Source organism: Anser anser (assembly GCF_964211835.1).
Source record: "Anser anser genome assembly, chromosome: 15".
NCBI classification, from domain to species: Eukaryota; Metazoa; Chordata; class Aves; order Anseriformes; family Anatidae; genus Anser; species Anser anser.
The window spans coordinates 1,701,410-1,717,091 of NC_139736.1; the positions used below are offsets into that span (position 1 = coordinate 1,701,410).

General features: G+C 47.3%; 2 protein-coding genes across 2 annotated transcripts; one reads left to right on the top strand and one right to left on the bottom strand.

Annotated features, from left to right (window-relative positions):
• Window positions 1-406: 406 nt before the first annotated feature.
• TBL3 (transducin beta like 3) lies at window positions 407-11,114 on the bottom strand. The gene is made up of 22 exons (XM_083800164.1): window positions 11,010-11,114; window positions 10,862-10,913; window positions 10,681-10,776; window positions 10,429-10,476; window positions 9,724-9,865; window positions 9,135-9,219; window positions 8,528-8,698; window positions 8,069-8,144; window positions 7,788-7,884; window positions 7,270-7,475; window positions 6,782-6,923; window positions 6,247-6,305; window positions 5,898-6,001; window positions 5,084-5,234; window positions 4,716-4,946; window positions 3,981-4,051; window positions 3,295-3,451; window positions 2,808-2,866; window positions 2,227-2,330; window positions 1,769-1,840; window positions 1,049-1,207; window positions 407-638 (listed from the first exon to the last, which is right to left on the bottom strand). Exons 1-22 carry the CDS (start codon window positions 11,042-11,044, stop codon window positions 526-528), a joined length of 2,430 nt encoding a protein of 809 aa, XP_083656290.1. The 5' UTR covers window positions 11,045-11,114; the 3' UTR covers window positions 407-525.
• A 1,048-nt stretch (window positions 11,115-12,162) lies between these two features.
• On the top strand, window positions 12,163-15,456 carry RPS2 (ribosomal protein S2). Its single transcript, XM_083800178.1, has 7 exons — window positions 12,163-12,536; window positions 12,714-12,803; window positions 13,225-13,332; window positions 13,892-14,065; window positions 14,145-14,304; window positions 14,769-14,860; window positions 15,333-15,456. The coding sequence occupies exons 1-7, from the start codon at window positions 12,381-12,383 to the stop codon at window positions 15,411-15,413; spliced, it is 861 nt and encodes a 286-aa protein (XP_083656304.1). The 5' UTR covers window positions 12,163-12,380; the 3' UTR covers window positions 15,414-15,456.
• The last annotated feature ends 226 nt before the right edge of the window (window positions 15,457-15,682 follow it).

Below are 15,682 nucleotides of genomic sequence, written 5' to 3' on the forward strand. Positions count from 1 at the left end.
TCTTGTTGGGTGATTAAAGTTGCACTCAGCTACCAGGCAGCAGGCACAGGCGATACAGGACTTGACCCAGGCTGCATTTTGTCCAAGCAGAGAGAATACTCAGTGTTTAGACAACACTGATCTACAGACACAACCTAGCTGGACTTTGGGATATGATACTACTGGCCATGTTGTATCTCCCAACTTTGTAGCCTTTAACTTGTACAGACGAACAGCTTGTTCACAGCCAGATTCTGTCTTATCTCTAAACTAAGCAATCTTAGCATCCAGGCCTCAAAATTCAGGGTGTGAAAATACAAAAGGAAGACATGGCTTGCCTAAGGGAACGGACCCTTGGAAGGGAATGGTTCCCTTGGAATGGACCCTTCCTCTCATTAAGCTCCAAAGAGACAGAACAGTGGACTCATTTTAAAAATTCAACTTTTAAAAATTTATTATAAAATACAGGAATATTCCAGTTGCCATATCTGGTGGGAAAGCAGTCCAGACGGTCCCCTCAGGAAACAGCAGCTGGTGGGAGAAGGGTCACAAAGTCACATCTTCCTGCTGTGATGCATCGGCCAGCCTCATGTTTTGCCACATGAAGTCAATGAACATGGAGGCTTGCAGTAATCGGCTCAGTCTCTGAAAGTGGCGCTCTGCAAAGGAAGAAAACTGATGGTTGACATCAGAAGATGTAAAGTTCACATCAGAAGATGTAAAGTTCACCAAAAATGGGTACAAAATCTCTCTTCTATTTGGACCAAGGCAGAGAGGGAACATTCACAACACAAGAGACTTCACAGACACACAGATTGTGAAAAGCTTTTTGTCCAGGCTGGTAACAAGAGGCCAGGAAGCACCAACATTCACATAACACCAGGATCCAGAGCACAAACCTGACAGAGCTCAGAGCTCAAAGGAGCAGAGGGCAGCTGAGACTGTACAATGAAATGCTGAGCACATCACCACCACAGGCACCTCCCAACAGCTCCATCTCAGACTAATCCACCCACACCAATCCACCCACTGCCCAAATATCCCCAACTATCCCCACATCACCACTCACCAGTGTAAGGCAGCAGGGATTCCACAGCAGATTTAATGCCCGAGTATTGCAAAAGGCTGTCTGGTGCTTCATGCTTCAGGAGGGTTTCAATGACAGCTTGAGCCTCATGGCAGTTTCGAGAGTTCGTGTTCCATGTCACCAAGAATGCTAACACTGCCTCTAGGGGAGAAGGACATTTATACACACAGGCTGCGCAGCAGATGCTGAGTTAGAAAGTATCTCTTGTCTCAGAGAAGTTCAGTTCCCACACAGCACTACTAACAAACCTAGAAAGGGCAGAACAACCACACACAGAATGGTTTCTCATCACAGGGACATCTTAAACAAGAGGGTAGTAAGACCAGGCAAGGGCCCCCCCCTCTGGGCAGTGGTAACTGAAGGAAATCAGACTGGGGAGGGACAAAGTCCTGGCATGGCCACTGGCTCAGTGCACTCGTCTCCCAGCTGCAGGATGGGTTCAGGTCATGCAGTAAGAGTGCCAAGTAGTGCCAAGTGGCCCTGAAAGCCGGAGACTGATGACTTCAAACAAGCTCAGAGCAGCTGCTGGTAAGCACAAGTAGCACAACAAAGAAGTTGGCCCAGGGCAGCAGTCCTGCTCAGGTGTGGTAGGAGCTCACTGGTAAAAACTGGGTCTAAGGAAAGTCTTCTCCCTTTAATTTCAGTTAAGAAAACAAGCCCCAAATCTGAAAGGTTTTAGCACTAAACTGTGTCACAACAAACCTTTCTGATCCTTCCTCAGCCGAACAATGTTCTCTTCCAAGTGCTTCCTCCCATCACTTTCCTTGAGGATGGCTGCAAAAGAAAGAAATGAAGAATTAGGGAGAGGAAAAAAAATCATTTCAAGAGAAATATCCATGTCTTCCTCCTACACTGAGGATTCTGTTGAAAATAACATCCCTTGTGGCAGTTCCAAACCCATAAGTTTCAACATGATCTCATCCCTTCCAAAGTGCACCCATGGGCTAAGAGCAGGGAGACTATTTGTCATCAGCTCTGATTTCACTTAGGAAAACGGGAGCGATAAGAGAAGGGTAAAAATAGAGGCTTTCAGACAATTTTACTTCATTAACTTTATTTTACTATGTAAAGACTTCAGACTATAGTCTGTCTACCTGGAAGAGATGCTCTGGAAAGCAGAGAGGGCAGAAAAACACCTTCAGAGTGTAACATGAACTCACCTTTAATGACTGTCAACACTGTGTGTGGGCGATCCAGAGAGATTGCCAACCCTAGTGCTTTGAGGTATCTTTTCTCATGAAGCAGGTTAGAAAGCTCTTGCTCTCTGAAAAACAGATCAAGAGAGTGAAACATATTTGGTTGGTGGAACAAAATCTTGTACAGAAAATAATGGATTTGGCAATAATGGTGTGCAGAGGTTTAATGCCAAGTGAATACCGCTTGGCAGTGAACGCCTCAGTGCCCTCATTGTGCAGATAATTTCCTTGGCACATTCAAGGACTCCCTGAACTATTCGGTGCTGGCTGAAGCATGAGGGAATGAAAGTAGGTTTCAGCAGTTTGATGTGACTTACCTTAGTAGTATATAAACAAAACTAATTCATTATCAGGCTGACAATATTACAGCAAGGATTTGCTTTAACTAAAGATAAACCACAAAGTAGAAGACTACCATGCCTTGACAACATCTAAATAGCTAAGTGACATACTTCAGAGTAGGTGGACCTGGATGGCTCTAGACGTGCAGTTTCACTGGACAGAACTTGCCTTTCACAGCCCACTACTGCCCAGGATCAACTTACTTCATAATCTGCTCCTCCTGTTTAGCTTGTGCTTCTTCCTGTTCAATTTCAGTGACATCCTATAACAAACCAAAACATGACCATCAAATCTTGCTTTAATACAGATAATTTTTTATTCAGCCAACAGGTGAACAGAAGATCAGTTTCTGCAGTAAGATCTCCAGGTCAAATAATTTATGCGTTAAATCCGGCAACTCACAATTGCCCTCCAAGCCCCCCTTAGAACTAGCACTAGGCAGGCCACTTACAGCCCATCTCCTGTTCCTTTTATAACATTAGCTACAAAAATTCAGTGTGGTCAAAAAAACAACCCAAACACACACAAACCCAAAAAAAAAATATGCCTTACTGATGCAATTTCAAGTTGAAAAAAATAAGGAGAGCATGTGTCGTGTTGTGATGAGGAACAACCACCGGGATCCTCATCTCTGCAACTGCGTTCTGATCACTAACCCAGAGAGGGAAACAGAGAAACTCTGCACCGTACCTTCCACAGTGTGATGGAGGAGTCACTGGATGCTGTCACAACCATGTCATCTTGCTTATTAGAGTGAAGACCCCAGATTTTATCTTCATGACCATCTAATGTTTTCACACACTCATTTGTTTTAATTGTCCAGAGTTTTAAGAGACCATCAGAACCACTTTTGGAAGAGAAAAACAACAAACTTAACTCAGAGAATCACGGGATAGATCCATTCTTGCTCCGCCCCACCTGAAATACTGGATGAACTCATCCCATTCCAATGCCTGTCAAGCAGGAGCAGAATTAACCAGAAATCTTGAGAGAGCTTAAGAATTCCCTTCTGCTCCCAGTACAACTAGCATCCCCTCAGGTGGCTCCATCATGGAAAGCCCTATTACCTACATTTCCTCACACTCTCTCATGGTATTCCCAGTCCCTTACATTTCAGCCTTTCGGTAAGAAAGGGTGATTCAAGAGAAGATGCATTCTTTCCTGCTACTAGCTGGAGAAACCCTTTGCAGGTACCAGTAACTGTTTAGCTCTGGCTGGTCTAGCCTCAAAGGCAGCAGGGCGAAATGCACCCTTAGCTCTGCCCTGTGGCATATATCACTAACCCACCAGTGTCAATGTTTGCTGCTACCAGCTAAGAGATTTGTTCTCTGATGAGTTTTGGCATCTTTCTCTACGATTCTGATGTAAGCACTTACCTGCTGAGCAGCTGTGTTCCTCGGCTTACAAAAATGACTTTCAGTACAGACGCATCATGACCTTCAAAGGTCTGGAAAACAGAAAGGAAGCTCAGAAGTGTTAGAGCTGTTGCTAGGCCTTCAGAGAATCTTCTTTCAAGAGAATATTTACTCCCAAAGCCCAGGTAGGTAAATTCCAGAAAGCAGCTTCTCCATCAGGACTTTCTCTTAGTGCAGACTGAAGGGGCAATAGGAAATGACTGGCAGAAATAGCATTTCTTCAAACAAGCTGCTTGCTTGGACTTGTTGCCCAAGGTCAATTGCAAATGGTGTGAACACAGAGACCAAATGATTTAGCCATCTTCCAAAAGGCTAACACACTTTAAGTGGCAGAACATGGGACAGAATTAGCAACTGCCTTCTCACTGTTTTAGTGAGACTACTGAGCCAGAAAAATAGTTCTTGTATGAAGACTGGGCCTGAAATTTAAACTTGATTTTTTTTCATTCATGGCCACAGCTGTGTCAGGCAAAGGCAACTTTTTTCAATTACCTGAATGTTTTTCCCCTGCAATGAACCACACCAATCACTGGATAGCTAGAAAAGATCACCTTTTGCCCTGGAGTTTTGCATGCAGCTCATACATCCAATATCCTGGAGAATAAAGCTAGACCTAGCTAAATTTCACCTGCACTAACACTTTTTGTAGGCAGCCTTAATCAATTCATTACCAATCAATTCATATCAATACATTACCTTTAAACAGCTGAAGTCCTGAAGACCCCAGAGCTTTAGGGTCCCATCTGCCGAAGAGGTGGCCAGGATCTGATCCACTGGGGAGAACTGTACGCACCAGATTCCACGCTTATGTCCAGTGAAGACACCCAGCAAAGAGCAATCTGAACAAGACCACAGCTTGGCCAGCCGATCCTGTGAGCCTGTGGCAATGAGCTTGTCATTCGGAGAAACTGCCACACTGTTTATGTCCTAGAAAAGTCACAAATACAGAGAGCACAAGGCAGTTTAAGCCTTTGCTTTTGCTGTGAGATAGCCTTTAAATGTAAGGTACAAAACAGGAGAGGATTTAAGTACTAAAAATATGCTCTCACGAGGTGGAGCTTTACCTTGTCATGACCCCTCTCAGTCACTTGTGCATGAAGGGTTTCTGGACTGGAGATCAAGGCTGCTTTTGCTTTGGAAGTGAGAGATTCTGGGATATTCCAGACCTTTATCGTGCAGTCCTGGCTGCTGGTCACTACGAAGCTTTCTTTCATTCTGAAAGGGAAAAAAGTGAAAAAGTGTCAACTGTGAGAAAGCAAAACAGTGGCTTCCCCTGCAGCAGAAAACGGCCTTCTCCTCCCCCCCCCATTGGAATTTATCCACATTGTCACACTGCTGTCATGCTAAACAGAGTGCTTTAATGGCTTCCAAACTGTCTTTCATTTTACTCATCACTGGGATAGCCCCCAGCAACTCAGGCATTAGCCAAGAGCACTGCTAGCTCTCTTCATTTATACATTAAGGTATATTGCATCTTTTGAACAAGCAAGTTGGGTTTCCAGACCATTAGGCAGAATGAAGAAAGGAGAAAGGCTGATAAAACAGATTTGCTACTTAAGCAAACACCTTCATAGACATTCCCTCCATTCCCCAACCCTTCTCTCTAAATCAGTTGAGCTTTATTTGGCAACTTATGCAGCTGCTGCTCTTTAAGGCAAACAAGTAGACTGACAAAAATACAAGTTTCACAACTTATTGATAGATTAACATGCATTCAAAAAAATTCTTCCTTCAACTCAGAGCACCATGACAAGTTGGAATCAAACACTACAAACAACATTGCTCAGAGGCAGACATTCGCCAAAACATTCACTCAGGATTAGCAAAGTAGCCATGCCTCATGCTTGCAAAGGTAAATCTTTGTCCAGTTTTTATTACCTTGAGCAAGAGACAGCGCCTACCCCATGTGCGTGACCCAGTCCTTGAGCCACACAGATAACCCTTCTGTCTTTGTTCATCCGCCACACCCGAATGCTTTTGTCCTGAAAAGGTAGAGGACATAAGTGATCGGTCTTCCACACATTTACCACATAAATAAGCCTGGCTATTCGCTGCTTTTTAAGCTTGAACATTTGCCTTCGTTCATCAGAGCAGGGGAGCAATGTTAAAAACAAATCGTAGAAGAACCTTGCATTTTGGAGGTATAGCAGTCAAGAACTGCATCTTACCAAAAGCCATTTCTGGAGCACTATAAAATCACTAACAATGAAGAAAAAGGTTTACGCACCTTAGCACAGCTTACAAACATCAGGCCTTTTCTGAAGACATCCAAAGCAAGAATCGTTTCTAGACAGAGGAAGAAAAAACAGCTGGATGCAAAGGAATACTGAAATCAGACAACAGAAATGCATGAATTAGTACGGAGTCCAACGCTTACTGACTTGGGACAGGTTTTAGAGACTCAGGAACACATCCACACTCATTATTAGTGACTGCCTGCTTACGGCATTGGTCTGAGTCTGCCACTTGCAGCCACAAAATGGCATTCAGAGCTAGCACTCCCATACCTAAATATTTAACTCCATTTTTAATTGATCTCACTGCTAGTGAGAGGGACTGAACTGACAAACCTGGAAAAAGAAAACTAGCATTTGGAAAATCAGGACTGCATAAATATACTTTTTTCACACAACTCAAAATATTTTGATGCTGCCCCAGACAAAGCTCAAGCACTCCACTCTCCACATAAGAGTTGTGACTGAAGCTGGATAAAGAAATACCTTTGCATCTTCCACCCACCCACATCAGAGCTGACCACGCACCTGTGTGACCATAGAGGATCTGGCAGTGTGATGTTGCCAGTTCAAACACTTTCAGCTGAGGGCTGTTGGTAGCCACAACGATGTGAGAATCACCAGGCCCAAGGAACTTCACATCCAGAACCTCATCGTTGTAACCTGCAAGCTGAGGACAGCAGAACAGGAACAGTTTAACAAGGAGAAGCCAACTGGTTAGAGAAGTACCCAGCAAAGCTGCATTCCTGTTACCTTTCACTTAATACTGAATGCAAAAAATCTTGTTAATCTGGAACAGACAGGATTTCTGGCTAGGTCTATTCTGCTTTCCTTTTGCCTGCATTTCTGTGCAATCTCTCTCCAAACAACCCCAACTGGCTTTCTGGCTTGTAACCAAGGTACAGGTCAAGAACAGGAAGGAGAAGAGGAACTCCTGGACTAAGCTTTCACCAGAAGCAGAGGTGATCCTAAAATACAGATAAAGGAAGAGGAAAAGGCATGCTGAAGGTTGTTACCTGCTTCCTGAGCTGAAGAGTCTGAGCATCATATAAAACAATATTGTGCTCCACAGACACGGTGACAACCTCGTTTCTCTCGGGCACAAGCATGCACTGGGTCAGACTGTGCTTGCTGGCCTCTTCCTTCGACTCCACAGGCTCAAAGGGCACAGGCTGGGTATATACACAAGCAGCTGTGGCAACTTCCCAAATTTTCAAGACACCTAACACAAACAAGTTTTCTGTCAGAGCCACTACTGTAGACCAATTGAAGTGGCACGTAGGGACCACAAGGCTTTCTTTCAGTTCAAACCAAACTTTTTTTGCTGTTTGAAAACATGCACAGTCAAAACTCCACAGCAGGCCTGATTGGTTCTGCTCATCCACGACTGTCAGATAGCTCAGGAGAAGGCTCTGCTCTGGATCCCCCATGAGTTCATCCCGAGACTTCTGCCACACAAATTATAACGCACATCCCAGGAATAACAGTCCTTTCTCAGCCTCTAAATCCAGCAGTAACACACCAAAACACTCACCTTTACTGCCAGCCGTGAGGAAGTGCAGCCCTTGTTTCTTCACACCCAGTTGAGAGAAGTCTCCTTTTTCAGGTAACAAGACAGCAGCTTCCACACTCTGCATGGATTGGCCAAACATCAGCTGAGCAGAAGGGACTGGCATCCCATTTTAGCAGACAGCTGAGTAACAGTCCACTAGTGCTAACAAGCACCCACACCGCACTCTGCTGCCTATGAAAAGCACTGAAACCATGACTACAAACAACAAAGGACCTCAAAGGAATAAAAAAAATGGACTTTACCTCATAGATAGGGACAGTTCTTTTACTTTCTCTTGTTTCCAGGTTCCACACCATGCAGATTTTATCACGGCCAGAACTGCAAGTTGAAAAGAGCAGTTTCAGTGCTAAAACCATTCAACTCAGGCTCTGAATTCAGATTTAGAATCATAGGAGTTGGACTCGACGATCCTTATGGGTCCCTTCCAACTTGGGATATTCTATGATTCTAAGAGTTCAACACCTCTCTGAAGAGACCCATAACAAAAGAAGGCACCAGCCTAACTACAGCAGCACAGCATGCTGCCCTAAACAGAGGTGCTAAAACCCTCAGTCAGCTCCTTGCACTGTCAAGCTGAGATTGAATGCTTTCTAGCAGTCCTTCACCCCACAGGACAAACTTCCCAGACCTCAACGCAAGCACCCAGTTTGTCAGGGGCAGGGTAAACAGGAGAGAAAAGCTAAGCCTCTGTAGACCTGTACCTAATGAGCGTGTTCCCATCTGCAGCAAATGCCAGGGAGGTAACGGCACTGAAGTGGCCATCCAACACAGCGACACATTTGCTGGAATTCAGGTCCCAGATGCGGATTTTGTAGTCCATCGAGGAGGAGAGGAGTTGCAGACGGGAGATATCAGGGTGGAACTCAACGAGGCTAGAGGGAAGGAGATAAATCTGAATGAGACAGGAATATAATGCCTGGCACCCCCCCAGCATTAGCCCAACATTTCAATGAACTTTTATGTTCTACACCACAAATTTGACAGATCAATTGAGCTGAACTTACACTATGGCTTTCTTTGCAAGACTTCATTCCTCTTCCACCCACCAGGAAAATTTATAACTGGTCTTTGCCAGTCTTATATGTTCTTGAACTACATCAGCAAGCACAGATATTTCACTTAAATCCCAAGACTTCCTGAACAAATCGTTTCCTCCCTGGGCTAAAGTCAATTACAGTCCTGCTCCTTCACAAAGTATTTCAAAAGTCAGGAAACAGAACCTGAATCCAAACAATCCTTTACATTCCATTAACTCAAGGCATTTCACACCAGTCTCAGCATCCAAGCAACACCCAGACATGTACTCACTGTACAACTCCTGACGATCCTTTCAGGTTGTGTGTGCAGTACTGTTTGATCATATCCCAGATCTTAATGGTGCTGTCGCATCCACCTTGGAGAAGAACAAAGGACAGAGACACAAGAGGCCTAACATACCAGTGACTATAAGATTTCATGGGTTGCAAAGGCAGCAAAAGAAAAATGAACCCAGTAACAGCCACCCACACCAAAAGAACTTCAAGGAGCACCTTACAGTTCCAGAGAGCTGGGAAAAACCTGACTACTCACAGACAAGAATCTTGAAATACAGTTAATAAGTTAGAGTTCGTGCCTGTCCCCCTCCATCTCCAGAGTCCCAGGTGTACACTGGGATAACTATGCCAAACTGACTCATAGGTCCCAGATATTTATGCGCACTTTACTACGTGTATTTTAGAACACTGGAAAAATTCTTATTAGTTCATCATCACCTCACTTCTATGTATGCATAACTAATTCTGGTTTTATCTGGATTCAGGAGATCACTACCACCTCAGACTGCATCAAGCTGGTGCAGTTTATTCAGAAGCACCGCTCAGTACCATTCCCATTGTGGGAGAATGAAGCAGGATCTTACCTGAGGCTAACAACGTTGAAGTAGAATCAAAGGCCATGCTAGCAACAGGTGCTACATGCACTGCTTTCCACGTGCGCACGCACTTGTTCTCTCGCCAATTCCACTGCTTCAGCAGCAGGGCTCGACTGCCTGTCACAAGAATCTGTGCAGAAACAAGACAAAAGAAAGCAAAATCAACAATTAGACTTTTGTTTCTTTCAGTGCCCACACACACAAAAAGTCATCTCTCAAAATCATACCTCAAAATTAATTCACAAGACTATGTCTAACACCATAGCATAATAGAATAAACATTGGATTTTTAACATACGTGCACAAAATCATCTTCTAGGCTGACAAGCAATAGAAACAGCAGTAATTCTCTCCCAGAGCCTCTGACCTTCAGTGCTTAAGTGCATGGATGCATGAAAGAATGGAAGAAGCTAAAAATAACTCTGGATTTAACTGAAACGTCAATTGTTACGGTCCCTATGTATAGACAGGTTAGATTAAAATACATTCCTGTTATCCCTGGATTTGACCTTTGCTCCAAAAAGCCATCAGACAGCAATGGTTACTATGTCTGACTTGAACACAGAAGAGGTGAGATCACAGAGAGATCTCTGGAAGCACGGCATACCCCCAAGCAGAACAGCCTTCAGTCTTCACCAGCTTTGTCAGGATGCCCAAGAGAGGTTAACACAAAGCAAACAGCCTGAGACATACCTCATCGTCAGGGCTAAGAGCAAACGAGGTGATATCCTCTTGGTCATCCTTTAGGAACGAAAGGAAGAGTCACAGTTAGGCTGTTGGTGCCGTGTCAGTGCTCTCCCTTCCCTGCAGCTGCTGCCGGGGGGATGACGCCCAGCAGCACCCAGCCGCAGAGACAGACCCTGCACAACCCCGCCACGCTCCCGGTTCCCAGCCCCGTCCCCAGAGCTTCAGAGCAGCGTCCCGGGGACCCCACCACGACCTCACCTGCTCGAGGCTGTGGAGCCGAGCCCCCGTCCCCAGGTCGATGACGTTGAGCCGGGTGCCGCAGGGGCAGAACATGGCGGTGCCGTCGCGGCTGACCTGGGGGCGAGAGAGGGAGCGGGGAGCGGGGCTGCCCCGGGGGGGGGCAGCAAGGCCCCGGCGGCGGGGGGCGGCCCACCCTTACCTGCACGCGGCCGCCGGTGTAGAAGGGCTCCATCCTCCTGGACACGGCGTAGCTGGAAGGGAAAGGGGAGAGGAAGAGAGGGCCGTGGGGCCGGGCCGTCACGGCGAGGCCCCGTGCCAGGCCCCGCTCCCGCCCGCCCGCCGCTCACTTGCTCTTGAAGCGCAGGGGCCCGGCCGCCGCCATGCTGCCGGCCTTCCTCGTGCCGCCCGCCGGAAAGCGTCACTTCCGGCGCGTGGCGGGGACGTACTGAGGGCAAAGGAAGCCGGGAGCGCCATGGCGGCTACGGGCGGTGCGGCCCTGCCGGACAGAGCAGCTTCAAAACGCCCGACGCGGCCCCGCAACGTTCCCGGCGTCCTACCTCCTCCCCCCAGAGAGCCACCCGGGCTGTTTGGGCTACGCAAAGTACAAATACGAGGACTTCAGTATGAACTCGAGCAGTTAAATCTTTATTGAAAACACAGAACTCCAGAAGTACGCATATATCGCTGAGGATTCCTCAGTAACTCCAAAGCGTTCCAGGTTTAAGTGTGCATCATGCTCTCCATGATGCAATTACCCATCTTCTAAGCACCATCTACAAGAAAAACATCAATAAAATTTAAAACCTCCACTGAAGTTAGAGATAAGGACGCTACTACACTACTGCTGGCAGCTTTCCCTCACGAAGGAGCAGAGGGCACCGTGCAGCAGGTACAGATCAGCCCCCCTAGAAACGCGGGGTGCCTAGGGCTGTGTCACCGCGCCTGCGGGCACAACCAGCCCCCAGCGGTTCTCGTAGCGCTGCTTGTAGGAACATGGGTTTCACTCCCCACACATCATCGCCGTGGGCAATAAGCTTAATGCTCCCCATGCTGTCGGCACAGTTACCTCACCAGGGCCACAGGAGAGCAGAGGTGACTTTCAGACCGTGCCAGGCGCCCCCAGACCCAGGCGCACGCTCCCGGCCCCTCACCGATAACCCCACCACGGCCACCCAGCACCAACACAAACGCAACAATCCTAGCCCACACTTAAAACCCCCCAGAAGCCCAAAAACAAAAGAAGCAAGACAGAACCCCACCGCTCGCTCCACGCACAAAACCTCTCACCCCACCTCAACTCTCCCCTCACACTGAGCGCCCCTTCCACGTGCGCGCCTTTTATACCACGCGCTCCCGGCGCATGCGCACGGCCGCCTGCGGCCCGTCCCCCCCCGCCCCCGGCGGCGCGTCCAGCATTCAGCGCGCGGGGCCGGCGGGGCGGGAGGAGCTCTCGCGAGACCTGACTGGGTATAAATAGCGGGCGGCGCCGCACCGCGGCCTTCTACTCTGAGATCACGTAAGGCAGCTGTTATGGCGGCGGGCGGCCTGGCGGCGGGGCGGCGTCCGCTCCATCCGCCGCCATCGGGGCCGCCGCTGGCTCGCGGGCAGCCGTACTTGGCCGATCGGGTGCCGGCCCGGCCCCGTCGCCTCGCCGCGCCGCCATTTCTCTTGGGGCGGTGGTGCCGGGGCTGAGATGCCTCTCTCTTGTGTTGTAGCAAATGGCGGACGACGCCGGTGCTGCGGGAGGACCAGGAGCCGCCCGAGGGGGCTTCCGCGGAGGCTTCGGGACCGGGCTGCGGGGCCGCGGGCGCGGCCGAGGGAGAGGCCGAGGCAGAGGCCGTGGAGCCCGCGGAGGCAAGGCGGAGGATAAGGAAGTAAGGCTGGGAAGGGGACTGCGGGGGGCTGGCCCGGGGGCAATGGCAGGGCTGGAGTCTGCGGGCACGGCCTCCAGCCGGTGTGAGGGGACCCCCTGGTGTCCTCCGGAGGGATGGGGCACGGGGCGCTGGCTCCGGGGGCGGCTGGTGAGCCGGTGTTGTTGCTTTCCTCCGTAGTGGATTCCTGTCACCAAACTTGGTCGCCTGGTCAAGGATATGAAGATCAAGTCTCTCGAGGAGATTTATCTCTTCTCGCTTCCCATCAAGGTAAGGCTTTGTGAATGTTGGTGAGCAGTAGAATCTTAATCTCAGCTTTGTAGTTCAGTTCAGGTTTGTAAAGCTGTTGTTAAGTGTGTTCTCATTTAAGGTGCAAATCACTAGACGTTGTGGACTGAATTTATTTATTGTGAGGAGTAGCAAAATCTGTTTTGCCTTTTGTATTGTGTGCAGATGATAGCACCCTAGTCAAATAATTCTGATAGCTGAAATTTTATTTTACTATCACTAAACTATATTATTGGACTGCCTGGCAAGGTAGGATAAGCTAATACCCACAAAGCTTTGTGTATTTATTGGCGAAATTGTGCTTATGTAGTTGACTTTAACTTGTAGGAGCCTTGTTGGTTGCATGTAGGTCTGGTTGAAAAGTGTGGCTTTGTGTGATGGGTTAAACGATTGAATCTTGCAGGAGTCAGAGATCATTGATTTCTTCCTGGGGTCTTCCCTGAAAGACGAGGTTTTGAAGATCATGCCTGTCCAGAAACAGACTCGTGCTGGTCAGCGTACAAGGTTTAAGGTAACCTTTTCTGTTGTATTCTTTATCAAAAACTAGTTTTGGTTGTTGCTTTTTGGGTGTCCTATTGATAAATGAGTGTGGATCCTTTGATATTCTTCTGTAGTATATAATATTATGTGACTGCAAATTTTAAGGTTATGTTAATTTTAAAACTATATTAATGTTTTTAAATGTTACATTGTGACAGCCCTAGCACAAAATCCAGTTGCACACCTGCTGTGATGTAGGGCTTTTGGGGGTTGTGGTAGATGAAGAGTTCCTCCTTGTGGACAGGGAATGCTCCTTGAAAGCTGCTGGCATTTTGATGACTGTGGCTGTAGCAGGAGTCTAAATCTCATTTTTTGTTTCTGATCTGTAGGACAAATTTTAAGGGGAAAAATAGGCTTAAAATGTATGAATTTTAAGTTTTGGGAGTTGTTCTAAAATGTGCGCATTTGCATGAGCCGTGACTTAACTGCCGAGCACACACCTGGGGTTGGCTTTGGTCAGACCCTGATGGATTGTGGTCTGAGAGAATGTTCCTGCACAGCCACCACTGACAACTTTTCTTCAACCGCAGGCTTTTGTCGCTATTGGAGACTACAATGGCCACGTTGGTCTTGGCGTGAAATGTTCTAAAGAAGTTGCCACTGCTATTCGTGGGGCCATCATTTTGGCTAAATTATCCATCGTACCGGTACGACGAGGCTATTGGGGGAACAAGATTGGCAAGCCCCACACTGTGCCTTGCAAGGTAAGAACAACTCGTGTGTCGTCTCAGTGCTGCGTGCTGTGCTGTGCGTTGTGAGTTGTAACTGGGTGTGTTTGCGTAGGTTACTGGTCGGTGTGGATCTGTCCTGGTGCGGCTCATCCCAGCCCCCCGTGGCACAGGAATCGTGTCTGCCCCTGTTCCCAAGAAGCTGCTGATGATGGCTGGTATTGATGACTGTTATACCTCTGCCAGGGGCTGTACCGCCACACTGGGCAACTTCGGTAAGTGCTAGGCTGCTGCTTTATGGGTTAGATGTGTACGTATTGCCATTTTTCTGTTGCTGACAGAAAAATAATTTCTATACTATTTTTTAAGCCTGTTGAATCAAAAGCTTCTAGCATTCAAGCAGGAATGCAGCCTTCTGCTGGTGCTTTCTGTAATGCAGGCTATTTGTTTACTTTTGCTGTAGCTGATCCTGAAGTTCTACGAAGTTAATTATAAAATGCTATGTGTATTGTTGTAAAAAAAAAAAAAAATCTCCCAATCTGCGCGGTTGCACTTGGTTGAAGTAGTGTAATTGTCGTAAATGGAGAGAGAAAGAAACTTGAATTTGGAATGTATAACAGAGGGACTCTGTTATGGTCTCCCTGTTCCTTCTGAAATTCTACACTTTTGGAGCTGCATAGGTGGGTGCAGGGGAGCTGTTTGCCCTAACTGATGTACGCTGTTTGCCTTCTGTCAATAGCCAAAGCCACCTTTGATGCCATCTCCAAGACCTACAGTTACCTGACTCCTGACCTCTGGAAAGAGACTGTGTTCACCAAGTCTCCTTACCAGGTAAGAGTACAGAATTTCTGCGGGCCAGGCACTGGAATGTGTTGCCCAGATTAGAGTCCATTGCTTGGAGATACCAGAACTTGACGGGATGTGGTCATGGGCAGCCTGCTCCAGTTGACCCTGCTTGATGGGGGGTTTGAGTAGATAATTTCCAGAGCCTCTCTAGGTCCCTTCCAGCCTCAGCAATTCTGTGAACCAGCCTTACGCAACTGTACCTGTGGGCCTCCTGCTGCTGAATGCAGTTACCAGCCCTGTAGCGGAGGCGCAGTCCCTCTCTTCCCTGACTTGTTCTCCTGCCTGAAATCCCCAGGCGGCCGGACCTCAGCCTGAGGTGTTACTCAGCACTTCAAAAATGAGCTTTATCTGAACACCCCCTCCTGCCCAATGCATACACCTCGTTGAAAAGGGATGCAGTATTGAAAATGCTGTGATGATGGTTTACAAAAATTAACCTTTTTTTTTCTTTTTGCAGGAGTTCACTGATCATCTGGCGAAGACCCACACCAGAGTCTCAGTGCAGAGAACCCAGGCAGCTGCTGTGGCAACTACTTAAGTGGTTTTTGTACAAGACAATAAAATGATCAGTGGACAAGAAATTGATTGGTTTGATTGAATGCTTGGTGCGTTGGGCATGTGGATTAAATTTATGCTGGGGATTTGAGTAGGCTTAAGTCTGTGGACTGGAATCAAAACATCTGTTGAATGAAATTGAATGTTACATTACACTAATCCTTGTTAATCATGTATTAATCCTAAATAGGGTCTAGAACCAGCTCTGAAGATGAAGGAATGTAACAGGCCTTTATACTGTCCTACAGCACA

What these genes read in the sequence shown, in the direction of transcription:
- TBL3 (XM_083800164.1), bottom strand. Translation starts at nt 11,044, where the DNA reads ATGGCGGCGGCCGGGCCCCTGCGCTTCAAGAGCAA. An exon ending in CTCTTCAGCTCAGGAAGCAG is followed by an intron (nt 6,924 to 7,269) that starts GTAACAACCTTC and finishes TGCTGTCCTCAG; the next exon opens with CTTGCAGGTTACAACGATGA. An exon ending in CCTCCATCACACTGTGGAAG is followed by an intron (nt 2,867 to 3,294) that starts GTACGGTGCAGA and finishes GGTTTGTTATAG; the next exon opens with GATGTCACTGAAATTGAACA.
- RPS2 (XM_083800178.1), top strand. Translation starts at nt 12,381, where the DNA reads ATGGCGGACGACGCCGGTGCTGCGGGAGGACCAGGAGCCGCCCGAGGG. An exon ending in GCAAGGCGGAGGATAAGGAA is followed by an intron (nt 12,537 to 12,713) that starts GTAAGGCTGGGA and finishes TTTCCTCCGTAG; the next exon opens with TGGATTCCTGTCACCAAACT. An exon ending in TCTTCTCGCTTCCCATCAAG is followed by an intron (nt 12,804 to 13,224) that starts GTAAGGCTTTGT and finishes TGAATCTTGCAG; the next exon opens with GAGTCAGAGATCATTGATTT.